The following is a 27437-nucleotide window of genomic DNA, read 5'->3' on the forward strand; positions in this document are numbered from 1 at the left end:
TTCTTGTAATAGCATGCACTCTTCCTGCCAGCGATGAGCACGGGCCCGTGTCTTGCACCACTCCAAGCGTAAATCTGAAAATAATAAAACAGCAATCAAATGAAGGGAAATCCAGCAGAGAAGCCAGTGGCTGTGCGTGCCTTCTTTTATGTGGTCGTCCATCGATTCACCGACCCCCGCTGTGGTCCAGATCCATGTCAACTGCTTGTGCCCCTCCCCAAGAATGTCCTCGTCACTTGTCAGCCCCCGCACATCACTCTCTGCCAGAGGTTTGAGACTGTGTTCCCATCTGAGATCCTGAGACACTGCCGACAGGGCGACAATTGCGGAGCGAATGCGGCGATATCTCTCGGCGATCGTTTTCACCTTATCCGAGACACTGGATATCAGCGCATTGCTACGAGTAAGCATGCGTGTGCCACTAGCGTAGCGCTTCTTCGACTTCCACAACTGTGCGCGAAAAATCAGATGCACACTGGAGTAGTGCCTTTGGGCACTACTCCAACTCACTTGGACTAGATCACACTTAGACGAACGAGATACACGGACAGACGATTAGATTAGATCGGATTACCTAATCCCTAGACTACAGCGAGCACGTCGACACCTAGAGTAGGGGGAACATACCATCACCTTCCATTCGACGACCTATCCACCCTCTCCATAGTGGTGACGAGAGCGGGATCGACCGACGCCGAACACCGACAGCAGCAAGCAACAACGGAGAAGCAGCCACGGAGCCCTGAGCAGAGCCAGAACGCCGCAGCCACGTACCCACCTCGTGCGAGACCCTGGCACCCCATTGGAAGTTACAAACGCGAGTGAAAGGCAAGTTTGGCCCCAAAGCCCAACCAGAACCAGCGCACGCACCCGAGGAATCAGTGCCAGCGAACCCCAACACACAGCCCGAAGTGTCATCGTCACCGGCAGGATATAGCCTAGCTTCTTCACTCCGGTCTTCCCCAATCAGCAGCAACTTCAGCCTCTCAGGAGCCGCGACACCAGAGAGCTTCGACCTCGTAGCACTGTCCGAGACGACGTCGAGCCTTCGGTTCCCGATATTACCAACAGTGCAGGTGAAGACCGAGGGCGGAGGAGTAGAGGGGAGTACTGGAAACAGGACGGAAGAAGCGGAACGAGGAAGGATACAGCAGCCCAGGAGGATGCAGGGACCGGGTGGGATTAGCATGTTCCACGGAGTCGAGACGAAGGACGACGCCAACAGCAAGGACTTCCTCAAGAAACTAAGGAATTTCTTTCGAACGTCGGGGATCGCCACGGATACAGACAAAATCGAATGCTTCGCGGACCACCTGGCCACGAATTCACCAGCGGAGCGATGGTTCGACGACCCAAAGACCGGGAAGGACACGTGGGCGGACGTTCAGAGCGGGTTTTCGGCGAGATTCCCGGTGCCGAGGGTGATCGAGAGGACCAACGAGGACATCGAGAGGGAGCTGCTGGGGAAGAGGTTGAAGCCGGGCGAACTGGGGAAGAGGTGGGAGAGGCGAGGCGGGGAGGTGTGGTCTCACGAGGCCTTCGCTGACGAGTTGCTGGCGTTGGCGAAGGAGGCGAGGATCGAGGAGACAAGCACCTACATATGGAAGGTGCGGGAGGAGTTCCCAGCGAGTCTGAGGGAGAGGGTGGGCACAGGGTACCCGACATGGGTAGTATTCTGCGCAGCGTTGAAGGCGGTGGATGGGAGGGTGCTCGCGGAGGTGATGGAGAGGGAGAGGGAGAGGGAGGAGAAGATCGCAGCGATGGAGAGGGCACAGCAGGCAGCAGCAGCGGAGACGAGCCGCCAGATCGCAGCGCTGACGGCTCAACTCAACGCGTTGACGACATCGAGCACCGGCAACATCCATCGACGACCAGCGAGCGGCCCACAGACGACGACACGCGCACCGGTGGCGCTGGGGAGTCAGAACCCGAGCGCCGGACCGACTGTCAGCAACGACAAGTGGGAAAGGCTGCCAGAGGTGGTGACTGAGGAGATGCGCCGCAGAACGCGAGAGCTCCTCGAGCTCTACCCGCAACAGCCGAACACACCAGAGGGCATTCGAGAGTGGAAGAATCAGGCGGTTCGTTGGGTCACGGCGAACCCAGGGGAGAGGAGGTCAACGGGACTCACGGGGTTCCCGTTGAGCCCGAAGGCGAGGCCAGTGTGCTCGGGCGAATGCTTCAAGTGTGGACAGGGAGGCGACGACGACCCGAGGGGTGCGCATCTGGGCACGGCATGCCCGAGACCGAGGACGGAGTGGATACCGAGAGCAGAGGGGTCATGGAGAGCGTGGTGCGCGAGGGTGTTGGGTAGGGGTGGAGCTCAGAGGGCGGTGGCGGTTCAAATGGTGGAGGTGATGGAGGATGGAGACGACGACGATCTCGCCTTCTTAGGCCCGGACCTGGCAGCACACGTGAAGGAGGCACAGGGAAAAGCGTGAGGGCCGTCCGCAACACGAACGACGAACGGACGGCCCGAGGCACTCGAGTCGACGAGGCCTTGGGAAGCCCCCCTATTCCACGACATGTATCTATGTTCCAAATGAATACAATTGTCGATGTGTATACGGTAAATTCCCAAGTGAGAGAGGCACCATTCCAACACCCAGTCAACCTACGGAAGGGCAGGTGTAACATAGTCGTGACGGCGATGGGAACAGCGGACGGCGGCGCATTGATTGGAGCAATGTGCTCGAGGAGGTATCGAGAGTTGCCGATGGAGCTGAGGAGGGCCACGAAGTCGGGGAGGTGGATGAGGATGGCCGATGGCGGGTTGGTGCCATCCGAAGGAGTTTGGAGTGGGTGGCTGGAGGTAGAGGGGATTGCGATCTCAGTAAGGCTGGAGATTTTCGACAGTGGAGGATGTTGGGATGTGTTGCTGGGAAAGCCCATACTGCGACAGCTGAGGGCAGTGCACGACTACGCCAAGGACATAGTCGCGGTGAAAGCGAGGGAAGGAGATTCACCGACACTATTGGAATCCAAGGCGTCAACCAAAGCTAGTGCAACTGTTGGGGATGATGATGCGCCGGTAGAGACCAGCCCACACATCCCCCCAAGGCGAGTGGACAATGTTATCGAGGAGGCTACAGATAACCACAGACAACACTTACCAGACTCTCATACAAATGGAACACCAGTGCACACAGTCCTGGATGAAGGCACCAACATCTTTACGAGACACACAGAGCCGTTCAAGCCGGAGAGGGTGAAGAGAGTCGTGGAAGAGGTTAGGTTGGGGAAGGACTTGACGGAGGAGCAGAGGGCGGCGGTGAGGGAGCTGATAGCGGAGTTTGCAGACTGCTTCGCCCTGTCGCTAAGGGAAGTCAATGCCGTGCCAGGGGCGGTCCACAAGCTCAACGTACCGGAGGGTGCGTCGTTCTCGACGAAGGTGGGAGCACGGAAAAGAACGCCAGCACAACGCCAGTTCATGGACAAGAAGATCGACGAGATGTTGGAGGCGGGGGTCATCAGACCAATACACCCAAGCGAAGTGCGCTGCGCGGCCCAGACGGTCCTAGCACCGAAGGAGAGGGACGACGGACTACCGCTCGCGGAGCTGCAACACATGGTCAACGACCAATGTGTTTCACATGGGATGGAGCCAATAGAGGACCTACCGCCGAGACCAGAACCGAGGACACCGAGCGGGGAAGGGAAGCCAGCGTCGTCATGGAGGATATGCCACAATTTTCGGGAGATAAACAAGGTGACGGAGATAGCGCCCATGCCCCAAGGGGAAATCCGGATGAAACAACAGAACCTCTCAGGGCATCGATACATACACGTCTTCGACTTTGCGGCAGGGTTCTACGCCGTCACCGTTCACGAAGATTCACAGCCTTTCATCACGTTCTACGTGGAAGGCAGGGGGTACTTTGCATATGTGCGGATGCCATTCGGGGTAACAGGAGGACCATCCTCGTTCGCGCACCTGACAGCGTCCAAGTTCCATGACCTAGTGGCAGAGGGTACATGCGAGTTGTTCGTAGACGATGGAGGTGCAGCATCCGATACCTTCGAGGAGGGGATGACCAAGCTGAGGAGGATTTTGGAGAGAGTGAGGAGGGAGAAGCTGTCACTATCGGCGGGGAAGATGCGGGTGTTCATGACGGAGGCAGTGTTTGCGGGAGCAGTTGTGGGACCTGGGGGAGTCACACCGGACGTCACCAAGCTTACAGCAATGGTGAACTGGCCAACGCCGAAGGACGCAGCCCATCTGGAGGGGTTCCTGGGTCTCACGGGTTACTTCAGGGACCTGATACCGGGGTACGCGCTCACCGAGAAACCATTGCGGGACCTGTTAAGGAGGGTAGGAGTGCCAAAAGGAACAAGGAAGGCCCAGTACCAGCGACTCATGAAGGGCTACAAACTGGAGGAGGAGTGGCGGGAGGAGCATACGAAGGCGTTCCTGACGCTCAAAGCAAGGCTGGTATCCAAACCGGTCTTGTGCGCACCAAGATTTGATGGAACACCATTCATCATGACGACGGACGGGTGTAAGGATGCGTTTGCGGGGGTACTGACACAGAGAGTCAAGGTGACACTGCCGGGAGGGAAATCGAAGACGAAGCTGAACCCCATCGGGTTCGTGTCGAAGCGTACATCCCCGGCAGAGGAGAACTACAAACCTTTCCTGCTCGAGTTCGCAGCGCTCAAGTTTTCCCTGGACAAGTTCTCAGACATTATATGGGGCTACCCCATCGAAATCGAAACAGATTGTCAGGCGCTACGGGACGTACTAACAAACGACAAACTAAACGCTACACATGCGCGATGGAGGGATGGCGTGATGGCGTACGATATCAGAGAGGTGCGACATGTGCCGGGGGCAGTGAACATTGCGGACGGGCTAAGCAGGCAGTACGAAGGGGTGCCCAGGGGGGACGATGAGGATAGCGCGTGGTCAGTTGACCCGGATTGCCAGAGGGCGGCGGGAGTGGAGGATGCAGTGTGGGGGGTAGAGGAAGTGGAGGATGATCAGCTAAACCAGCTCCGGACGAGGTTCAAGGAGGAGACCTACTTCTCGGACATCCTGGACGCTCTATACGACATCAAACCCTCGAGAAAGATGCGGTTGAGGGACGTGCAGAGGGCGAGACACAGAGCGAAGAACTACATGGTGGATGAAGGGAAGTTGTGGTTTGTGGGCGGAGGAACAAAGATTCGGGCGAAGGCGAGGCGGGAGTGCGTCACGAGGGAGGAGGCGGTGGCGCTGGCGAGGGAGGAGCATGAGAGAGGGGGACACTGGCATAGGGACGGCATCAAGATCGCACTACTGGACCGCATCCACCGACCGGGCCTCGACGAGTTGATCATTCAAGGAATACGCACCTGCCCACGATGCAAAAACTTTGGAGGATCACAACTCAACGCCCTCCTACAACCGATAACGAGGCGGCACCCGTTCGAGCTCCTAGTGGGCGACTATTTGAAAATGCCCGTTGGGAAAGGCGGGTACCACACGGTAGGACTCTACCTCGACACCTTTTCCCAGCATGTGTGGGGGTACATGTTCAAAACCCACGGCAGCGCGAAGACGACGGTCAAGTCGCTGAAGGACATCTTCCAGACCTTCGCACCGACGGAGATGTTCATGACGGACGGGGGCAGCCACTTCGACAACGAGGAGGTGAGGGCAGTGTGCAGCGAGTGGGGAGCGAAGACCGATGTGGTGGCAGCGTACTCGCCGTGGGTGAACGGGCTAGTGGAGGGGACTAACAAGTTGCTGCTATACGTGTTAGCGAGGTTGTGTGCACCGGAGGTTGGGGAAGATGGGTGGCAGGAAATGACGTGGGACGACTTACCTCGAACCTGGACAGATCACTTCGAGCACGCCATACGTATACTCAATTGGCGAATACTCCCGGCGCTGAAGTTCTCACCGAAGGAGTTGTTGTTGGGGTTGGTTGTCAACACCGTGGCAACCCCACTCGAAGCCAGTGCCTCGATTTTGCCACCTACGGACGTCGATACCCACATGGCGTATGCCGCCCAACAGCGTCTCGACGGGTATTCGGAAACGGTCCACCACGCCATCAGAAGGAAGGCCGCCTTCGATCGCAAGGTCGAGCGGTCGAAAGACGGACCAATCACGTTCGAAGAGGGCCAGCTGGTGCAAGTTCACCGCTCGGATCTGTTCAAGACGTTGGCCGCGGAGCGGAAGCTGAAGCCCATGTGGTCAGCGCCGAAACGAGTGACCAAACGGCTTACCAACTCATACGAGCTCGAGGAGCTCGATGGCACGCCGATTCCGGGGAGGTTCCATGCCAGGAGGCTCAGGCTCTTCGAACCGCGAGAGGGAACGGAGTTGTGGAAGGAGCAGCAGGAGAGGAGTAGAGCCGCGAGGGGAGCCGTGGGAGGGGGTGCGGGTGAGACAGGAGAGGCCAACGGGGAGCCTAGGGTAGGGGAAGAGAGAGACGGAGAGGACGGAGACCGAGATGGGGAGGAGGAGGAGGAGAGCTTGGAGGAGAGCAGGAGTGGAGACGGAGAGGAAACGGAGTGTGGGCGAGAGAGTGAGGGGGAGGACGAGGGTTTGGACTCGGTGGCAGGTCGTTTGGTTGCAAGGAGGCGTGGGGTTATCCATTCTTCTGGGCGGCAGGCGCAGTCGTCTCAGTGGGAACTACTCCAACTCACTTGGACTAGATCACACTTAGACGAACGAGATACACGGACAGACGATTAGATTAGATCGGATTACCTAATCCCTAGACTACAGCGAGCACGTCGACACCTAGAGTAGGGGGAACATACCATCACCTTCCATTCGACGACCTATCCACCCTCTCCAACACGTAAATCGTGTAACGCAGCCTCTGCCTGGGCCACCCGCAACCTCTGTTCGCAATCCAACAAACGGGGGTCAACACTGATGGAGCCGCAAACCGAAGAGGGAAGAAAGAGGCTGTATTTCCCTGTCTCCTCAGCGGGGCCAGAGCTGGATTCGCGACGAGCAGCTACGGCAGGCATGAAAAAGGTCTGCAAATTAGTCCAAGCGTCGATGCGTCTCCTGATGGAGTTGGAGCGCTCCAGGACCCGCGTGCGTTGACGATCCGTTGAGTGAGGCCCGAGCATATCGGCGTCAAGATTTAGTCGTTCCCTAGACAATGTCATGTCAAAAGTGACGTCGAATACCAACCCCACATTAGGATACTCACTGGGCGGCCTCCAGGTCCAATCCTTGGACAATAAACTCGCTTGGCGTGACTACCGCGTGGGCGGACACAGATTTTCCTTCCTTCAAAGCCGCCTCCTCCTCTTCCGCCAGTTTTAACCGTACAGCGTTTGGTGTCATGTCTGTACCATCAAGTCAGTAGCCCGCAAACCAAACAAGAGAGGAACACCGACGGGATTTTGAGGAAGCATACGGGTTTGGCTGGCTTGGATTAGCCTCCCATGCCCTGACCATGTCTGTCCACAGTTCCACCGAGTTCGCCTCCAATGCCGCCGAGAAGTCACGGAAAGCTTGAACCTTTTCGGTACGCTTCTCCAGTGCTTCCTCCGCACGCTCCATCAAAGTTTGGACTAAGGGTGATTCCATCAGATCTACGCGAGAAACGAAAGGTCATAAACAAACCTATTTTGACGGATTTATGCCAATTCCGATCGCCGTGAGCGTCGTCGATGCTATCCCGGCGAGACCCCGGACCCATTTCTTGTGTACTTGATGCGAGGTCATTGCTGCCAGCCCACGTACGCTCCGGCGCCTCACCGTCCGTCCTGCCAACTCCAAGTGTGAAGTTGAACGAAAAAGACGACTGACACGCCGAGATATGGGCTGGGAGATGGAACTTCGGGATGAGAAATGTGAATACCGTGTCAGACAGATTTCTGGTGAGCCAGTGGGGGTACGATTCAGCGCGAGTTAGGAGATTTTTTGACCATTGACAGGCGATGTCATAGGAAACCACCACCCACGGAGGCGCTGGAAACAAAAGTGTAGACAGGAAGAAGTAGTCCATATTGACGTAACTGGAACAAGATCTGAGCCGGAACTTCCGCCGCTGAAGCAGGAAACTCACCGTTCCCCCTTTTGGAGGTCGCCTAGGCCCAACGGGCGACTCATGTCGTGGCGGCTACACTGAGCAGTTCCCATCCCCGTTGCGGCAGTGCCCTTTCCACCGCGGCTACTTGCGGATTTGATGGCATCGTGATTATTACAGCTGCTTTTGTCGTCATCGAAGGCTCCACCAAATGCACGAAGATGGGTTTTGAACTGAGTCTCATCCACAATGTACGAGTAGCCCTTGTTCAAACCCGGATCTTTTTCGTCGCTGGACACGTCCTTACGTCTCAGCCGGAAGTTCGCGTCCAAAGCTAGGAACAGCTGGTAGATGTAGCTGTCAAATCCAGGTCAAGCGGCGTCAACAAAAAGTTCACCGATAAGGGAATATATCCGCACCGTTCTTCTTTCGAGGTCTTCTCCCAACCTTTGGGGAGGTTTATTCCAGGGTATGGGCAAGCGGGGCACAGGACAGCGCACTCCCCGGGGAGCGTTCCCCAGGAACCTGTGGGATCATGGCCACGGCCACTCCGCTTGAGAAGGCGGACGTGACGGAACACATGGACCATGCGTAAAAACGCGTTGTACCTGTCCTAACGCAACCGTCAAGCCCAATCCGACTTCTGGAGGTAGGTCTAGACTTACGGGAACTTTCTCTGTACCGGTGTTGTCCGAACGACGACTGAGCGCATTGTAAAACTCGAAGGCGGATATCTTGGACGTAAACGAAAGCATCTGGAAAGTTCTGAGTACATCAAAGGTGGCGGCTGTCTTTGGATCAAGCGTGGTTGCCGGGAATAGCCCTGCACGGAGTAACTGTACGAAATGAGAAGGAGCCCCCGTGCATCCACAAAAATCCAACCCTGCGGAGTGGATCCCATCGGACGCAACAACAACAAAGTCGTCGTTGAAAGCGCGTGCGGGGCTCGGACAATGCGCGTGCAGTGCATGCCCTAGTTGGATGCGGCTTCCCAGTCGCTTGAGACTCGTCTTCTCAAAGAACGACCCGTTCCACTCCTGTCATAGGCGCCATCAGCGGAACGGAAATCAAACAAGATATTCCCAACCCACCTCCGGAGAATGAAATGGGATTGTGACGTGCGCCTCAACCAGGCAATCGCGGCACAGAAGCTCGGGCATGAAGCAATCCCTGCATCGAAACCCCCTGTTGTCATCCGTAAATTCCATACAGCACGTGTCGCAACGGGCCGAGTGATCTCCAAGTCCATCACGGCGCAGAAGCTCGTCGAGGATGGTGTCTACCTGGTCCACGAAACCCAAAAACGGATGGTCGGACTACCGCGCGAATTAGACATGATTGGCGGGGAAGGAAACGGCTGACCCACCGCAAAATGCCTTGTCTTCTTCGCACGGCCCGAGTCTTCAAGAGGAACAGTGTCGTCATCGGAATCTTCGTCGGGTTCATCCGCCTCAAGGGTAGAAGAAAAGAAATCCGCCAGACCGACATGGTCAAAATCGGGAACGCCCCCGCCAACGGCGCCGGGTTTGACGGGAGAAGGTGGGATTGTAATGAACGAGCTTGAGCACTGTGCTTCGCCCGTTTTGGTGAGTTCAATTGTGGCGTGCTCCTCAACGCGAGGCCCATCCGCAACAGGGGTCCAGGGAGCAAACTCTTCGATGTCGACCGAACTGACTGCAGCTTTCCGTTTCCTAGGCATAACGGGCTCAGGTGGGGAGTCGCTTTGGGCTAGGGCTCGTGGGCATCACCTTCTTATAGCCATGCTCCAGCCAAATGTCCTCTTGCCAACCCTCCTAACGCGAGAAATAGGGACAGAGTGGGGGAGTATCGTCCATCAGAACTAGCTATAGTGGCCTAAAATTGGTGCGCGGCAAGATTAGTGTTATGAAAACGAGAATCGCACGAGCTTACATTATGAAAACGAACGGTTCACGAGTGTGATTTGAAAATGGACGTACTTCGAGTTTATTCTATGAACTGCGTGAGATAACATTTTTAAAACCATGTACTTGCCAAGTAGGCAAGGCACTCACTCCTGACCGTTATTAAAATTGTTGGCTCAAGCTCTGTGAAGGGTGTCAGTTGAAAACGTAACAGCCCGCGAGTTTTGAAAACGCACCCCCATTCTTTGAGAAAACGAAGCAATCCCGTTATAAAAAACGACGGCTCAAGCTCTACGGGGTGTCAGGGGTAGACGTAACATCATGCGGGCAGTTATGAAAATGCGCCCACGATCGTCGAGTTTCCCTTCCGAAGTGCAGGAGACACCACCCCAATTTTTCGGTGTCGTTATTGCGTCGTTATCAAAATGAAAGGGTCATTTTCAAAACGATGTGTTCCCCAACTTCGCGCGACACCTTGGCGACACCCACCACCTCAAGCCTGTTATTACAACATCGTCGTGTCACCGCAGCCCCTGACTAGATATGCCAAATGCCATAAGGTGGGTTTTTTTTTTTTCGTGGAGGGAGGTGGTATGTACACCGAATCGGAAGTCCAAAAAACAAAGAGCTTTAAACCCAAAAAATAATAATAATAAACGATTCAAACAAACAAAAGAACAAAACAAAAAAGAATTTTCCAGGCGCTGATGCACGTTAGCGCACCCATGCCTCCCATCCCTCCAAGTCAGCAGTGTCAGCGGTGTCATCATCTTGCCCGTTGTCGCTCTCACTCTCGCTTTCACTGGCACTAACGAAAATGGTCTCTCTATGTGCACCCCCCCCCTGCGCCTCCTGAGCCTCTCTTCGCCTAAAGTAGACGAGGTGGCGACGAACGTTCTCGGCCTCCTCATGTCGACGATGCAACCGAGCCCGCGCGACGAGGTTGGTGGGCCTAGGAATGCGCTGGTAGACAGACATAAGCAAGAATCCCAAGCTGCGCAATGGATGTGGATATGTTTAACCCACCTCGCCTTCACCTGTTGCTCCGTAGAGAGCCCTCATGATCTCATATCGCTCACGGAAAGGTGCCTGGGGTTGGGGGAGATTGTCAGCCAATGGTATCGCATCGAGATCCATCCATCACGTACGACAGCTCTTCGCCAACGGACCCCTCCCACAGGATAAGAGAGAAACCTGGCCCACAGAACGTCTGGGACAATAGGGAAGCGGTCGAGAGAGGCCTCGTGAAGCGCTGCCGAGACAAGCTACAAGGGTAGGGGGGAAGTAGGTAAGCACGCGGTGGGACATTCAAGAGATGGACACGATACATACCGGGTGGATGTTGGCACGGCGTAGGACGCTCAGGTTTCCTCCAGGCTTGTGGCCACGCGGCAGAGGATCGTGGGTGTCACAAACCACCTCGGTAACGCGCGTGACGAACTGCTCCACATTTCCGTCCCTAACCGACTGGCCCAACCAGAACGAGCAGTCCACGATAGTGCCTTTTTCATCGGCGGTGAACACGCGAGGCATGGAGGGAGTCACTGCGATACAGTTTGGTCAATCACGCGAGGTTATCAGTGGGTGTTAAGCTTAACTTACCTTGACAGAGGGGTTTTGGCGAACGACGAAAGATGTGCTACACCGCAGAGGGGAGGGAAGAATGGACTGAGGCAGGACCACACATCGCTTTTACCCCAGCTTTGTGTTGGGGGTCGGTTTGGTTAGTGCGAAGCCCGAGGGTTCTTTCAGGAAGTTCCTGACTGCCTTGAAACATATCCACCCTTTTCTCTCGTTTGTAGGCATCCACAAATCTTGAAAAAATTTCGTTAATTCAAAGCGAAAAATTACCTATCGATCCATGTAATTTTGGGCGAAAACCGGAGGATATGAGATAAAAGTAAGACACAGCTCAATAAGTGAGCAAGTCCACTGTCCTTACGCACTACCCTTAACAATGGGCCGTCACCGCAAGTACCACACCGACGAGGAGCGTAAGCTCGCAAACCGGAAAAAGTCAAAAGCTTATTACTACAGGTGTGTTATGTCCTTTCTGCCGCAGTTACAGTCGTGCTCAACCTCTCCTAGACACCACGAGGAGATATGTTCCAATTGCCGCAAGGTGAAATCGAGGGACAATCCGTGAGTCCCATTCTTCATCCATTTATCAAGTGTGTATTCATTTAATTGGCTGGGCAGTGGGTCATCCAGCTCCCAAAAAACGTCTTCCACACTTCCCATCTCTCCCAATAGTCAAGAGCCACAGATGAAGAGGTCGGTGGTTGCATCTCACACCGATGTCGTGCACTAACCCCCGCCGTGGACTGACAGCAATCGGTTCAAAGATCCCAAGTACTGGGTCCAGCGCGCCTTAAAGCAGAAGGAGGGTGTAGCGAACTTGACTGATCACCAGCCTCTGCACAAGTTTTTGGTGGACTTGTGTAACGATCTCGCTCAAGCCAATGCAACTCAACGAGGGGCCGCCGAATGCATCGAGGAGTACCTCAACGGCCTGGCCGCGATACGGAAGCGTGTGGACACGTGTCACGGCTATGTCCTTGACCTCGTCGGGGTCGGTCCTGACCTCTCGACCGTTTCCAGCGTGTACCGTGCGGTGGACGCTGTAGTTCGTCCCTTGGAGGAGATCGAGGTTATGATTATGATCGATCTGGACCATTTTCGGCGAGAATATTCCCAAAACGGAATTACCTCCTTCCTGAATTAGTTTACTTCTGTTACCTCTGAGCTCTCTGTATTTTCGAATCGCTTCCAACTCAGTTAGCTCAGACCACCCGACGTGATACAAGAAATGCTTCTAGATTCGGACCGAGAGATACAAGGTTTACAGATGAGGCTATACACGGGGAGCTATACACAAACATCAGAAGAGGATCACCGAATCGACACCCTGCACTAAAAGACAAAAACGAGAGGGAAGGTGTGGAGCTCGAAGTGCGGGTACTGTGTCCAAGAAAATGACAGGACAAGAAGAGTAAGAAAACGAGGGAGGAAGCGCGGATCTAGGTTCAATCATCGGGCGTGCTAATCGGACTCGGACTCGGAAATGTACTCGGGCTCATCGACTTCGCCCCTGTAGGGGGGAACCATGGCTTCCCCGAAAAAGTCAGGGTCTGGGAGGGTGATGTCGCGGACGTGAAGGGGCGGAAAGGCGATCAGGGAGAGGGTGTAGGCGTCTGCCCAGGTGCGCAACGCCTCCTTGAGGGTACGATGTTTGGTGAAGACGTTGCCGCGGTAGCCGTTGACCCAATCGTGGATACGGTGGTAGCCTCTATAAACGCCAACCCTCTTGCCCACGAGGATACAGTACCAGGTCTTTCGACTGTCCTGGAACAGGTTGTACGTGTGGCAACGTGCGCATGCGAAGCCGGTGACGTTGCCAATGTCCCCTTGGGGGTGAGCAATGTAGACACTGGTGCCCCTGCCGTCTGGAACGTTGTCGATGGGTGTTGGAGCGTCGGCAGCTTGAGCGTCGGCAGCTGGAGCGTCGTCGGTGGAAGGGGTTGTGGTGGGCAGGGCGCCGACGGGTTGCGTTTGGCCTGGAAATCAGTGGGGCGTCAATGGCGAGACCAAAGGTGGTAGTGGTATGAGCTGTAACTCACCGGCAGTAGCCTGCAAGGCATTGAGAACAGCCAGGAGAGTTTCCTGGGAAGCGGAGTTAGGGGCAGTGTTGTCTGCGCTGTCGGGGGGCTGGCCTGGTTCGAGTTGTCATCGCGTGCCCAGGCTGTTCGAACGGAGGGACACTTACTGACGCGCTGCGCGAGGAGAGCGGTGGAGGCGGCGAGGAGCGCAGTGACAAGGTCAACCTGAGACATTACGATGCGGGATGGTTTTCGGGTTAGAAAGAGGGAATGTGCACAAAGGGGCAGACTCACGGTTTTTATAATCACGTTGTTTGGTTTAGCTTCTAGTGTTTCTATAGTGGCGATGTTTGGTTCTTGTTGTGCGGCCGGAGGAGCACTAAGTAGTTAACCCAACCAAATTCGCGTCAGCGCACGAAACCAAGAGCACGTCAAACCTTGAGTTTAAAAACCGTAGGATCGGTGAGTTCTCTGCGCCATCGCGCTCCAAAAGCTATATAACTGACTACGCTTGCGCGATTGAAATGTAGGAATGAAGTTTTTCGCACCTCAAGTCGAATATATGAACAGCCTCTACCCGGGCTTCAAAAAAGCCCAGGCTGCCGGGTCTGCGCAGGTGGCCGGTGGAGACACCCATCTCGAGGTCTTTTGGAAGGGCATTAAGGCGCACTTCCTGCAAGAATGGCCCACGCCGCAAGCGGAACAAGAGGCTGCTAAGCGAGCTTTGCTCGCGTGGAATGCAGCCAATCCCAAAAAAAAGAAAACCCTGTCTAAATCTCTGGCATCAGAGCGTCCGGTGCTTGAGGGGGAGGCGTTGCGTAAATGGAGGGAGGAACGTGAAGAGGTGAGTCGCGATTCTCTCCAGGTAACGCGTTACTCACCGGTTTTCCGTCCAGCGCGTAATGCGGTGGTTTTATAATCACGACTCGACCGTGAAGGGCTCTTTCCCTGAACTGAAGGTTGAGCTGGCGGCGCCTCGAGAGTCGAGTGGTCGTGCACTCACCAGGGTCCAGCTCTACTCCAAAGAGTTCTACACTAAGCGCGTCAAGGAGAACGTTGACAAGGCTGTTGCGGCGCAATCGAAGGCGCCCGAAAAAAAGGAGATGCTGGACATCATCACCAAAGTCACCGCCGACACGTTTGCGAACGAGTCTCCGGAAATTTTGGCCAGAATTGACGAGTTGGAGGCGGCGGCTGCGGAGGAACGGCGGAAGACGCGGGAGATCTTGAAGAACGCGTTTGTGGACGACTACGACCTACGCGTGAAAAAGGATGAGCCTCCTGAGGTTTACTGCCGGTGAGTACCGAGTTCTGTACCCCACGATTTGAGCCACTCACGATCTCATGTTTCAGTCACATCAACGCCCTGGACGCAATCTTTCAGGGGCTCCTCCCTGTTCTGGCGAGGAAGACCGGGTGGAGCTTCAGTGTTATCTGTGGAGGTCCCGACCCAATGAAGCCGGACGGTGAGATCCGTACTCGTTCGTATCATGAGGGGAGAAATATGGCTGGAGTGGGCTTTAGCAAGGCCCACCCAACCTTCCAGACCTCCTACGTGAACCCGTACTCGGCATTTCTGCACACGGTCTACCGTAAGTGACTCGTATCCGAACGTTAAAGACTGCTAGCTTACCTTTGACATCACCCAGCTGCTGAGGTTCGCCAATCAAGGGTGTTGAAATCCGCTCTGGCTGGGCTCATGACCGTCATGAACAGGCCGACCGCGGAGGAAGCCTTGTTGGCCGAAGACGCAACATCGACGTCGAAGCCGCCCGCGGTGGCTGGGGCCGTGTCGACCGACGTTTCATCACCGCCTGATGCGCCCCCTGTCGCGATTGCGGGACCTTCGGGTTCGGGAAACAACACGTCCTTGGGTGTGCACTCGACGGATACTCCTCCGATTCCTGTCGTCCTGGGCCCCGTTGCTCCAACGGCCACTGCAGGTACGGATGGTGTTACTCGTACGCTGGTGCCCGGGACTGCACCCTCGGTACTCGCACCTTCCGGCCACGCTGGAGATCTGCAGCCGTCGACGGTGCCTGGGGGTGTGTTTGACGACCTTGGGCGACTGATGGACGAGACTCGAAGATTGCTGCACCCTGATAGTGGGGCTGCCGGCGGGGAAGCTGCGCTCGAAGACGGCTTGGGTCATTTGGCGTTGCGTCTCCAACCTGCCGCTGGCAGCCTCGAGGCAGGAATGGTGGGGCTCGGAGCGGTTGATTACAGAGACCTGGCCAGTTTCGGGCGTCAGTCTTGGGGAGGATTAGAGGAAGAGCGGTATGCGTACCAGAACTCCTATATGCTTCCTTCAACCTTCCCATCCGCTTCTGGTGCCGCCACTACCCCTTCAGCTCTCGCTATTCACCCTCCTTCGCAGATGGCAGCACCTCCCGTCTTCGCTAGCCATGCACAAATCCCAAATCCTCCGATGGTTCCTTCCCAGGGTTCTTCCCACATGCCACTGCCCTCTGCTCCCCACATCGCACCTTCCCTGACGCCGATGTACGCTCCCCAGGCCACTACCCCTTCCATGGCGCCAACTCCTCCCCAGACGTCTTTCCCTCGTATGCCCCCTGCTCCCCTAACGGCACCACCTCCGAGTCAGGCTGCCGGTGCCCAGAACAACGCTCTTCCCACACCTCCACCCCTTCAGACGGTGCTAGTGGACGCGCCACCCCAGCTGCCCGCCGCCCCCATGTCTCAGGCTAGTCAGGAAACACCAGTCTTGAATGCGGACCAATCGCCAGCAGTCCTCGAGGTTCCCGCCACGGGTGCGAAAAGGAAACCTGTTGCCAATACGGGTCAGGGTCGGGAGAAGAGACATCGGAGCGCTGCAATTGGGCTTGAAACCAACTGGGTGACAGCGGTCGCCCAGAATCTGAAGCAGAGAGTGGACGATCCGAGGTGGATTGCATGTGTTGATGCCTGGGTTAAATTTGAGCTGGCGCGAGTGGTGACGACTGGTCGATTCCCGGTTACCAAGTCCCGTCCCGTGGAGATTGCTAAATGGGCTTCAAAGGGCGGAGAACCCGATGTCGCTCCTCATATCGATGACATTGTCGATTTCGGTTCACGCTGGTGCCTGTGGTGGAATGAGATACAGCCTGAATGGAGGAAGAACCCATGCGGGTGCCTACCTCACAGTTTCGACCCGTCTAGCGCGGTTGCTTCGCTCGCGGTGCTGGAGAAGGCCGGGCCTAAGGGCATAGGTATGGCCATGCAGAGTCTTTCTTGGTGGGCGGGAGGTGAGGATACGACACGATGGTGGGCGGCGGTGGATGACATTCACAGGTGCTTGGAATTGTTCAACAAACATCGTTGAGGATGCCGGCACGGCAGTGGGTGTGTCCGTGATGGCTCTGATGTGGTTCCCTCCTACTGACGTCATACACACCCGAGGCCCCGTGGTTGTGATTCCGTATTTTGGTTGCTGGCAGCGCCACTACACAGGCCTACTTACATTCATGTACACACTCCGGCCTATATACACTCTTTCTTGACACTGTCGCCTGCTTTTCACCTTTTGGGAGTCATATGGTATGTTTTTTTTTTTTGTGTGTGTTTTTCTTTTTGTTTTTGGGTGGGTTTGAACATTCGGCGGGGATACAGTGATTCGAAGGGTCTGATGTCCAGCGAGCGTCGGCGAAGCCCATTTGATGACCTGTCAAGGTGCGGGGGAGAACAGTAACGCGGGTCTTCTGACATTCGGAATTCGTGATGTACTGCGACAGGTGACATTGCCGACCGGGTCGCCCATGGGAGAACATCCCCTTTTGCATCTGCCCAAAGGAGTTGCGTCGGGAGGGGCGCGGGGGCGGGAGGGCGGGAATCGGAAGGGACCCGCTCCCCGTCTCGTGATGACGTCCTGATGGCGGTGCCTGTCGTGTTATCTGTCGTGATGGCTGATGCCGAGTGCTTCTCTCGTTTTGATAATGGATGGAGCGTCATTTTTAAAATGGCTCTCCCTGGTTTTTAAAATGGCTCTCCCTGGTTACATCCGCCCGTTTTCATAACGAATCTAATGGATACATCCTGCCCGTTTTCAAAATAAAGACGACATCCCCTGCCGCGGAGAGATGTATCTGGTCACGAGTCATCGTACCCGATGCGAACACCATGAAGTTCCTTCTTCACCTGCTCGTGAATCTTCCCACCGATGTTTGGAACAAGAGTCCTGCTGCTCATTTCTTGCCTTTCCTTTCGTTCTTGAAGCCTCTGACGTTTCTCCTTCGCATTCAAGCCCCTGAGTGACGGGTCCTTGGATGTAGCACCCTTGATTTTCCTGATGATTACTCGTATCTCGCCTATGTGCTCGTCAAGTTCCTTCCAAACGAGCCACTCTTCGTCCTCTTTCAGAAGTTAATATCAACAACAATTAAATAACGGAAGCATAATTCTTACCTGTTCGTTCAGCTTTGACAAAGGCAAACGGCTGTACTTCGCCACCCTCGTTCTCAAAGCCATCGACCCACGCGATATCCTGCGTCTGATGTCGCTTGCCAGGGATGATGAAGCAACTGCCGCATGGCCTTCCATCTAACAAGAGCTCCCCTTCAGTGCCGCCGTGCGTCTCTTTCTCAAAGGCACGGTCCTTCCAGAATACCTTGAATTTCTGCGGTTCCCGACTGTTAGGTTACGTGACTACTACACAGCAGAGAGACAGGTTACCTTTCCTTCTTCTGTGGGAATGAAGCAGCTGACTTCAGGACGCCCCCAGACCTTTCTGGTTTGTACATCAAACTCCTCCAATGGCCTTTCATGGCCTTTGACATGCACCCAAGCCGAAAAGCCACGATACTTCACCATAACCCCGGATTGTCTCGAGAGAAAGATGGGAGATGATATAGTATGTTAATACGGATGGGTACGAGACTAAGTAGTGTTAGAACGTGTGGACCGATTGTGCGGCTTGCAGTCTAATATATGGGGCCTGGGGGACTGGAGTCAGGACAAAGACAAATTTCCTTCCGATCAATACAAGATCAACCCAGCACGCGGCCTTTGGCTTTGCTTGGTTCTGAAGCTCATGCAATGGTGAATCAATAGTAATTATAAGCCACTAATGCATGAACAGTCTAGGCGAAACGAAAAAAGTCCACTTACAGATTTTGTCCCGGTGAGACAGAGATCAAACATGACTTCGTTACATTGACGGAGAGGTAAAGGCAATCTATTCGTAAAATACTACTCCATCTCCTCCTTGGGAACGATCAACCTACGCAAGTCGACTATCTAGTAAAGCATTCTGACAGCGACAACCTTGAATATGCGAGGCAGGTTAAACGTTGATGCCCCTTGCCGGTTCGACTCCGAGTCCCAGCTTGGACCTCATAGTAAGAAGGTTCTACACAATGATCCCCGAAGGTGAAGTTGAGAGTCGACTTCAAATGTCCTTCAAAATCAAGTTCCACGCCGCAGTCTCGAGTATCTCCAGCTGAGAATCCAGATCGAAAACACTGGGTCCAAGGGGATCCTGAAACCACATCACATTCCACGCCGTTGCAGGATTCCTGAAGGGACTCGGTAATTTCCACTCACTTTCAGTAGGGAAGCAAAGCTGGTCACTGGTGAGTCCGAACGTAACTGGAATTTCCTGAGTAATCGAAGCAAAAGCTTCGTCCATCTCGACATCGAACTGCGACTCATAAGAACTCGAGCTTGGGCTTGAAGGTGTGGGAGATGCTTCGACAGGTGTAGGCGACTCTGGCTCTGAATCCGGGTCTATCCTCTCCCTACTCGCATTGAGAGTGCGACGACTGGATTTCTTAAGCTATAATCGAAAAGGAAGATAGTTAGGACTGAATTCGCCTATAATGGGGTGAGTTAAGGGCGTACCTGTTTAACCTCACCATTGTCCCTTAGAGTCGCAACCAAGCCCTTTCCACGGAGAGTCATGGACCTGGTCTTACGCTTCGAGGACCTGGTGGACACTGCCATATCTCCTTAACTTGCCTTTAGGTTCTAGTTTTGGTTAGACGTCAATAAACCGATGAGAGAGCGTAGAGGATGACGATAGTCGCTAGGCAAATGGAAAGATAGATGATGTGTGCTACAAGAGTTAGATGCCTCAACCAATCTAAAATCGCTGGGGATTAGATGGGTTGAGACGGATTGGTGAGCCGGGACTGGGGAAATTGGCCGCCCCCCTAATAGGCGGCTTTTATATTCCTCAAGAAATGGGCGCTCAGGCCATAATGTGCGGGGATACATCAGAAATGCTGGGGCCTGTTTCCACCAATAAGGGCGGTCCCAGCGTTCTTGAACTAACGGCCATTCCTGGCGCTACAATTCACAACGTACACAAAATCTAGTCATCTTCTGTTAGATCAATCGTAGTAGGTACAGCAGATATCTCTGGCGACTCATCTTTCACCTCCACCTTCACCTTCACATCGTCAACCTTCGGTAGCAAAGTCGCGTACCTCTTCTTCACCGACTCGGTACTCCTAATCTCACCCTCCAATTTCCCAATAGCGTTCTCCAACCTCTTAACCTCGCTCGTGTTGTCCTTCAACCGGCGCTCTAACACCCGTTCGCTCTCTGGACCTCGACGAATCGCACTCGTCGACGACGACGACGACGACGACGACGATCCGATTTCGGTTCCCATTCCCTCCCCCTCCTCCAATTTCACTTGTGCTTCGAGTTTGATTCTCTTCGCAGACCGCACGCGCGACTCTCGAGAAGTATCGAGCAGTTTTCTCAAGTACGTTCTCTCTACCTCACGTTCGGCGAGATCCTCTTTGGCACGTTGGAGTTTCCGGCGGAGGTCGTGCAGCCCGCGGTCTAGTTCGTTGACCATGGGAGGCGCGATTTCGGAGAGGTACCCGGACGATCCTGCGGAGACGTCAGGTTTCTCCTCCTCCTCATCGTCGTTTTCGACCTTGATCGCAGGGGTGCCAGTAAGTGTGTGCTGGTCAGCTCCGATGGACACCAAAGCGGCCAGGGACGAAGTAGCATCAACAAGACGCGAAGCTGTGCCTTCATGCTCGACTTCGTGGGCTGGAGATACGACGTCGTCGGGTGTGTATCTGGCAGCAGAGACCCCGGTCACACTGGGCCTGGGCGGTTCGGAGGATCGTTGGGGGTGTTGAACTGAGAACCAGAGATCGGCTAGTAGTAAGCTCGACGAAATCAAGAGCTTGAATATCGGAAAACTGACCTTCAGAATCAAACACGTACATGGACTCCATGGAGTCTGCGCGGGGGCGTTTGTGCGGGATCGTGGTGTCAGTGTGCGGGGTGGCGTCGGGTGGGGTGAAGTCTGAGACGTCCATCGGTTCGCCTTGAAGCCGTTCCACCCCCTCCTCCCCGTTCACCGACTGCAATTGGTCGCCGTTTTCGCTATCGTCGTCGTCCTGGTCTCCATCTTTTCCCCAGAACTCGGCTTCCCATTTGTCCCAGGCGTCACTAGGGTGGTCTTCGTCTGGATCCGAGTCGTCGGACGTAGGTGTCGCATCTCTCCCCTTCCCTTTATCGACAGGTATAGAGGGCCGTAATGCTTTCTTGTACTTGCGGAGGAGCTCTGGATGGGACAGGGCAAACAGGTTAGGTCGATACTGCAGTATTGAAGGAGGGAGAGCTAACGGACCTTTAGGGCGATACATAAAGACAAACGTCACGATAGGTTCTTCCACGCTAAAGGAGTACTCTTCTTTGGAGATCGCAATGGGGTATTTTTTGCTGTCGCCTTCTGATGGGGGCGATGGCGACCTAGGCTCTAACTCCTCCAAACTTTGGTAGCAGAATGAGAATGCGGGATGATCTGGGACGTGATTCGGGCTGCTCTCACCCAATTCGATAGCCGTGGACATGCGAACGGTGTGCACCATCGTCATCTTCTTCCTCATCGTCGTTGGACTCCTCCACACTTTGTTTCGTGCGGACGGTCCGAACATACGTGTCCGAGATCCGCTCGATCGACAGTCGTATCTCCCCAACAGATTCGCATTCGTCGCATTCGACGTGTTCTTTCCGCGCGGGCCACTCTTTGTCATCTAGAGAGAGCAGTGGCGTATAAATTGGCCAAGCATTCGGTGCATCGAGGTAGTTTATACACACCTGATCGTTGAACCTTGATAAATCTGAGTCTGCAACCGTCGGAGCGGGTAATTTTTTGGTATGGCTCGGTTGCTGTTGCGTGAAAAGGCAGGGAGGACCTGCAGCGCACTGGATATGGACGGCGCGGTTTAAGCCAGGGTGGAATGATCACCCCTTGTCCGCCGTCCCATCCGTCGAGAGTAAGGTAGCCGATACTGCTCCCCCGCTTTTCTTCGTCAAACACGAGGTCCCGCCAGTAAACTCTGAAATACTGGTCAACCCGAACCCGTTAGAAAATGATCCATATCCGAAGGATCTGCTCGACATGCCTTGTCTGGTTCTTGCACAGGGACGTAGCACCGGACTTCTGGGTGTCCATCGACGTCCTTCACCTGGACGTCATACTCGTCCAACGCTTTCCCCATACAGGTGATCCATGCAGAGAATCCTGCATGCCTCACCATTGTTGTTGATGGGCGCTCACAGATGGGGTGCTTTTAGAGTACGAGCGCCTTTCCCGAGGTGAGATGCAGGCGAGACGACATGAGCGTTCGAGCTTGGTTCGTGCCAGCGACTGTATTTGCCTTTATTTGGCTACCTCGTCTCATTAGGCGCCCAGGCCCACGGTCATGGCGTTTGCGATTCCCCATTTTTCTCTGTTTTCTAAAGGACAATTATTCATTGACGAGATTTACAGGGAAGAGCTTATTTCCCGGAGTCGAGAACGTCAAATACAAGAGCTAAGCTGACGAAGGAAAACGGGTAGCGACTAAGTTGAATTCGACACCACAGTAATAGCGACAAGTTTACCTACCAATGCCATCCCTATCCGACTGGCCTCTGTCCTCCACGCACTCGAGGCCTGAATCTGAAGGCCTGACCGTGGACGATGAAGACAAGAGCAACCAGCGACACGATCGCCGCACTTTCATTCTCCGCCATCAACACGCGTCGGCAAAGACCGAGCCACCGCGAGCTTTCGATACACAAAAAAACACCGCCAAGGTCCCCCGCCGTCGACGTCAAGCCCTGCCAGTGCAGCCCACAAACCCTCTGAACGTAAGTACGCCGTTCGACCGCCTGTACACCCCAGAACCCATGAACGTGGTCATTTTCCCGTTTTCCGCGTCCAAATCGGCTGGATTGGCGTTTTGTTGGTCTGGATGACGAGAGCTGATGTGTGTTGGACAGCCGGGACAGTGCGATAACAGTCTTCGCAGTGAGTAGCGTTTTATCGTCTGTTGAGCCGTGTGTTCTGACAAGAATTGGCAGCAACGAGTCGAAAATGATCATCTCAAAGCCCAACCGACGCATCATCTACGAGAACCTCTTCAAAGGTGCGCGAATTCTGCGGAAGGGAGTGCTGAGCGGGGGCTGATAGCGAGCGCAGAGGGTGTCCTTGTCGCCAAGAAGGACTTCAACGCACCAAAACATGAAGAACTCGATGTCCCCAACCTCGAAGTTATCAAGGCCATGCAGAGCCTTACCTCCAAGGGCTACGTCAAGACCCGCTTCTCCTGGCAGTGGTACTACTATGTTTTGACCCCTGAGGGTGTCGAGTTCCTCCGTGAATGGTGAGTATTCATTAGATTTACTATTTGAATTATCTATTCACCTCAATCAGGCTCCACCTCCCCGCCGAAATCGTTCCCGCCACCCACAAAAAGGCCGTCCGCCCACCCCGCCCCGCTCAAGTCCGAACTGGCGGCGATGGCGCATACCGTGCTCCCCGAGGCGACCGTGAAGACTACCGCAAGAAGGAGGGCGCTCCTGGAGACTTCCGACCCCAATTCGCTGGTGTTGGCCGAGGTGCTCCCAGAGAGTAAAGGGCTTTGTCGATCATTGTATGTAGTAGCAAGGCTGCAATTCCACATCCGACTCTTTTCGCATCGCCCCAATCTCTCCAACATCCTGCAAGTCTATCATCGATGTATTATGAATGTACACTATCGGTCTATTGATTCAGAAATAGGTTACAACATTGGACAGCTTGGACCACTCTTCCGACCTTTTCTCCACCACTTGCTTTGTGAACGAACTGTTCTCCGATTAGTCTCCAGTCTACGGACAATAGGGGCTGGCTCACCTCTGGCGACTACACTTTTTCGACCCGCTCACGAACAACGTCGCTTTCATCGCAATCATCTTGTCGACAATCCCTAGGACCCCTGTATCCTGCAGGAGCGCCTCCTCTTCTTTCTTGAACGCCGCTTCTCGCATTGCACCGGCGGCGTCCATCAATCTCCATCCTGCCAGCTCGCCACCACCGTCGAAAGCACTACGAAAAATCGCAATGGCCTCGTCATGATGTTCGTTAAAGTTCCTGAACGTCCCAGACTTGGCTGTAACCCCTGTGCCTTCATCTCGAACCAACGGGTGAGGATAATCACTAGCGAACCACACCGTCCCCACGTCCTTTGCGAGATGTCGAACATCATGCAACATGTCCGAAAGAACGTCGACCAGAGAGTGAGCGCACGATTTGAGAGCTTCGGGGTCGACCGTTTCCATTCTCCAGTGGATGGCGAGGTATCGGGTGGTGTTGGGTACGAGTTTGTCGGCGAGGGATACTAGGGCGGGTGAGTATGAGAGGTGGGGTAAGCCAGAAGGGTGGAAGAGTGGATGTCGGAGGTCCCAGTTCACGACGAGGACGTCTGGGCTGCTATCCGATGTGATAGGTGCGTCGGCGCTGAGAGGGGATTGACCGTCCTCAGAGTCTTCTCTTGGCGAAGGCCCGGTCTGCTGAAGCGCAGCGACGACGCTCTCCCCTAGTTCTCCCTGTGGGGCAGCTCGAAGACCCATTCTGACCTCTTTAGGGATGTCAACCGTCGCGAACACCGATCGGTCACGAAGGCCCAGAAAGTCGAACTTGGAGTGGAAACACCAGGGGAACTGGCTCTCGGACGCAAGCTCAGTGTCGTATGGGTGGATCTGTAAGCCAGGTGCACTCTCGCCGGAATCACCAAGCTCTGCATCAGGAGTGATAGACGCGGGCAACGACGCTCCAAACGATACCAGCTGCGCATCAACACCCTTCCCCATCCTCTCCGACTCCCGTTCAGCCCACGCCTTCCACTCTTCCAACGACACCATCCCCAGCCGCCCGTGTCCACCACCGCCACCACCACCAGCACTCAGTTCCTCCGCCTGTGCCCTCAACCCCTCCGAAGACACATCGTAGTATGTCCCAAATCCCCACTTGAAACACGCGCCAATCCGACTCTTGCCAACGTTTGGCAGGACGAGGATTCGATCTAACCTCTGGGCGAGGAAGGCGATTTGCCTAAAGTGTAGGCGGGCTTTGGATTCTTGTTCGGCGATGCGAATGGGGAGGAGGAACTTGCAGGGGCTGCGTGTGGAGGTGCTCCCGACGGATGTCGAAGTGGTGGAACAGAGATCGGTGATGTTGAAGTTCGACAGAGACTGAGGAGGGGAGGATGAATTGCGGCTCCAATGTGGGGTAGGTTTGGAGTCTGAGTGCTTCGAGCCAGGCTCCCCGCCGTGTCTATGCGAGGAAGATGGCCTTCCTTCTGGTATGGCGGTGATCATGGGTGGTCTCCGCACCTCCTCTGTCCTCGTCTCTCCATTCCCTTCCTTGAATTCCCCACCAGATCCAGAGTCAGTCGAAGACATGGACATGTATTTCCGCTCCAGCTTCTCCAGTTTGGCGAGGATGGATCGGTCGATGAGCGGTGGTTTCCTCAGGTCCATCGGAGTTTTCACGTCTTTCCTGCCCTTGCCCTTTGAGAGTCGTGAATCGGGGTGTGGTCGTGAGAGATTGAGGCCGGGTGGAAGTGAGACGTCGTTCGGGCGAACGCCGGTAAGGTTGAGAGATTCCATCTCTGGGCGTGCTTCGTCCACTCGAGGTTTGTCGACAGTCTTCCCCCGAGAATCCCCATCTCCAGTTCTACCAATACTATCCCTACCAGAAAGCCCGAACACAGCGACAGGCCTACCACCACCACCACCACCACCACCTCCTCCTCTAGCACCACCCGAACCCGTACTGTCTAGGTCACCCAGAAATCCAAATTCGTCCCTCACGCGATCTTGGGCATAACATCTATCGGGGTACCATTCCTGAGAGGCAAAGTCCAGCTTGAACCGCGTTTGGGCGTCGTATCGGGTACGGAAGGAGGCAACGCATAGGAAGAGGAAGAGGAGGATGCCGGTGAGGAGGAGGATGAAGCGCGTACAGGCGTTTGGGGCGTTATTGGGATTAGGCGGTGGAGGGACGTAGGTGTAAGAATAGGCGTGATAGGATGGCGAGGAAGGGGAGGGGTCCATCCCGTCGTCGTCGTCGCCCTGTTCGGTGGTGGAGTGAAAGTGAAAATGTGAGCTAGTACCAGCACCGCCTAGCTCAGATCGCGGAGACGAGGCCGTGAAAGACCCGTAGGACCCCCGCGTGCTGCTCTGCGACCTTCCCGCTATGGTGAAACTTGCTGCGCGGGGCCGCTGTGGACGAGGGCGGGGACGATGATGGGGCGTGCGCGTGTCAGGTTTTCCAGGGACGGGAGACAGCCCGCGCGGCGGGGACGATTCTTCGCTTTGTTTAGAGCGTGTTCGGATTTGGGCGTCAGGGTTGCTGGCGTGGGCGTATGTTGTGTGGGTCATTGGGGGGGAGGTGCGGGAGGTGAGGTGGGTGGGCGGGTTGTGGATCGGCAGGATGGAGATCTTGGTGTCCCACGCCCTTTGGGGTGAAGTGCGCTGCGTCCGTTATCTAAGCGCCCGCTGCCACGAGAGAACTTCATGCTCTCAAATTGTATCTCATGCAGGCCACGCATGTTGTTAGATTCTGTGGGGATGATGACAATCCAAAGGGAAGTGACGAGGACTGATCTCAAAGGACGAGGTGGAAGGATAAAGAATCATATTTTTCATCACTGTTCACTTTAGGCTTCGTGTACTGCGCATACTATATCTAGCAGGTCCTGTACGGTACTATCATGGTTGTCGGGGCAGGGGAACGGAGGGTGTGTGTGTATATGCCGAGTTTTTCAGCACTTGCAGGAACCGGCGCTGCACGAGCAGGAGCCACTAGCGCATTGGCAGCTGAATAACAGTCAGTGTTAGATGCTCTACCGACAGGTGCGGGGAGGGAGGACGACGACAGCGACGACTAACCTGGTGCCGCAGGAGGTGCAGCTGCAGTTGGCGTTGTTAACTGGGGTCTGTTGGGGAGTCATGTAAGGATACTGTAGGTGGAGAAACCAAGGGTTGGGGAGCGGGGCGTACCATTGTGGGTAGGGTTTATGGTCCAGGGGGTTGAGGTGCGCCTCTGGAGATACAGGGGTGAGTGTGGATAGGGTTATATACCCTCTGAGAGTATTTGCAGGTGTTTATCTCGCCAACCTGGACGAGCTAAAGGATAAGAATCGCGGTCATAGGAACGCCTATGGTGGAGTTCTGGAACAATCGAGATCAGAGCTGTGAAGTATGTCGGTGCTATTGCTGTCATGTAGGGAGACGACAGCCTTTCATATCCAGCAATCCCTGGTCATCTGCACCTATTTCCCCCGTACTAGGATTCGAAATTTGGTCTAATCGGGGTTTCTCTCCTCAGTGTTATCTCCGGGAGAAGCGTCTCTGTTGTAGATTATCATCACACTTAAGAGATGCAGAAGAGGCTAATTCAATTGACAGAAGTATCAAAATCAAAACAAGTATGTCGGTGACGTGGTGTCTTCTCAGTACTCAGCAATGTGGGAGATCTTCAGTGCCTGAAACAAGCACGTCTAAGCAACGTCTGCAGAATCCTATCCCATATGCAGCTAAATGGAAACGAGCATATGACACTGGTCACATCCCCTTGGCCATCTTTACAAAAGTTTGTTCTGCGTTCTTCTACGCGGGTGATCAGATACAAGGTTTGCGGGTGAAGGTATCAAGCGGTAACGAAGTTTGTGAAGCCCAGGACTCCCTAGATGTCGATG

At 54.8% G+C, this 27437-nt stretch overlaps 11 protein-coding genes across 11 annotated transcripts; 4 read left to right on the forward strand and 7 right to left on the reverse strand.

The window, feature by feature from the left end:
* Positions 1-99: 99 nt before the first annotated feature.
* CC1G_12401 (hypothetical protein) lies at positions 100-2441 on the forward strand (the record flags this gene model as incomplete). The annotated part of the gene is made up of 3 exons (XM_001838425.2): positions 100-403; positions 593-781; positions 829-2441. The coding sequence occupies 3 exons, from the start codon at positions 100-102 to the stop codon at positions 2439-2441; spliced, it is 2106 nt and encodes a 701-aa protein (XP_001838477.2).
* Positions 2442-6774: 4333 nt separating this feature from the next.
* Positions 6775-9681, reverse strand: CC1G_12403 (hypothetical protein; the record flags this gene model as incomplete). Its single annotated transcript, XM_001838427.2, has 10 exons — positions 6775-7099; positions 7158-7296; positions 7348-7524; positions 7577-7830; positions 7918-7971; positions 8022-8339; positions 8402-8595; positions 8648-9019; positions 9074-9298; positions 9349-9681. 10 exons carry the CDS (start codon positions 9679-9681, stop codon positions 6775-6777), a joined length of 2391 nt encoding a protein of 796 aa, XP_001838479.2.
* An 898-nt stretch (positions 9682-10579) lies between these two features.
* CC1G_12404 (hypothetical protein) lies at positions 10580-11398 on the reverse strand (the record flags this gene model as incomplete). Its single annotated transcript, XM_001838428.1, has 4 exons — positions 10580-10828; positions 10892-10954; positions 11014-11130; positions 11198-11398. The coding sequence occupies 4 exons, from the start codon at positions 11396-11398 to the stop codon at positions 10580-10582; spliced, it is 630 nt and encodes a 209-aa protein (XP_001838480.1).
* Positions 11399-11822: 424 nt separating this feature from the next.
* On the forward strand, positions 11823-12590 carry CC1G_12405 (hypothetical protein; the record flags this gene model as incomplete). Its single annotated transcript, XM_001838429.1, has 4 exons — positions 11823-11902; positions 11954-12007; positions 12065-12139; positions 12197-12590. The coding sequence occupies 4 exons, from the start codon at positions 11823-11825 to the stop codon at positions 12588-12590; spliced, it is 603 nt and encodes a 200-aa protein (XP_001838481.1).
* Positions 12591-12907: 317 nt separating this feature from the next.
* CC1G_12406 (hypothetical protein) lies at positions 12908-13698 on the reverse strand (the record flags this gene model as incomplete). Its single annotated transcript, XM_001838430.1, has 3 exons — positions 12908-13422; positions 13486-13578; positions 13632-13698. 3 exons carry the CDS (start codon positions 13696-13698, stop codon positions 12908-12910), a joined length of 675 nt encoding a protein of 224 aa, XP_001838482.1.
* A 298-nt stretch (positions 13699-13996) lies between these two features.
* On the forward strand, positions 13997-16786 carry CC1G_12407 (hypothetical protein; the record flags this gene model as incomplete). Its single annotated transcript, XM_001838431.2, has 4 exons — positions 13997-14308; positions 14361-14761; positions 14818-15056; positions 15114-16786. 4 exons carry the CDS (start codon positions 13997-13999, stop codon positions 16784-16786), a joined length of 2625 nt encoding a protein of 874 aa, XP_001838483.2.
* Positions 16787-17550: 764 nt separating this feature from the next.
* On the reverse strand, positions 17551-18224 carry CC1G_12408 (hypothetical protein; the record flags this gene model as incomplete). The annotated part of the gene is made up of 3 exons (XM_001838432.2): positions 17551-17813; positions 17866-18089; positions 18133-18224. 3 exons carry the CDS (start codon positions 18222-18224, stop codon positions 17551-17553), a joined length of 579 nt encoding a protein of 192 aa, XP_001838484.2.
* Positions 18225-18847: 623 nt separating this feature from the next.
* CC1G_10727 (hypothetical protein) lies at positions 18848-19359 on the reverse strand (the record flags this gene model as incomplete). The annotated part of the gene is made up of 2 exons (XM_001838433.2): positions 18848-19234; positions 19300-19359. 2 exons carry the CDS (start codon positions 19357-19359, stop codon positions 18848-18850), a joined length of 447 nt encoding a protein of 148 aa, XP_001838485.2.
* Positions 19360-19771: 412 nt separating this feature from the next.
* Positions 19772-21968, reverse strand: CC1G_14338 (hypothetical protein; the record flags this gene model as incomplete). The annotated part of the gene is made up of 5 exons (XM_002911294.1): positions 19772-20559; positions 20627-21198; positions 21257-21461; positions 21526-21775; positions 21852-21968. The coding sequence occupies 5 exons, from the start codon at positions 21966-21968 to the stop codon at positions 19772-19774; spliced, it is 1932 nt and encodes a 643-aa protein (XP_002911340.1).
* A 352-nt stretch (positions 21969-22320) lies between these two features.
* CC1G_10730 (40s ribosomal protein s10) lies at positions 22321-23330 on the forward strand (the record flags this gene model as incomplete). The annotated part of the gene is made up of 5 exons (XM_001838436.2): positions 22321-22563; positions 22716-22723; positions 22777-22841; positions 22895-23078; positions 23129-23330. 5 exons carry the CDS (start codon positions 22321-22323, stop codon positions 23328-23330), a joined length of 702 nt encoding a protein of 233 aa, XP_001838488.2.
* Positions 23331-23586: 256 nt separating this feature from the next.
* On the reverse strand, positions 23587-26118 carry CC1G_10731 (hypothetical protein; the record flags this gene model as incomplete). The annotated part of the gene is made up of 1 exon (XM_001838437.2): positions 23587-26118. One exon carries the CDS (start codon positions 26116-26118, stop codon positions 23587-23589), a length of 2532 nt encoding a protein of 843 aa, XP_001838489.2.
* Between the last annotated feature and the right edge of the window lie 1319 nt (positions 26119-27437).

Source organism: Coprinopsis cinerea (genome assembly GCF_000182895.1).
Source record: "Coprinopsis cinerea okayama7#130 chromosome 4 map unlocalized cont3.4, whole genome shotgun sequence".
Taxonomy (NCBI): domain Eukaryota; kingdom Fungi; phylum Basidiomycota; class Agaricomycetes; order Agaricales; family Psathyrellaceae; genus Coprinopsis; species Coprinopsis cinerea.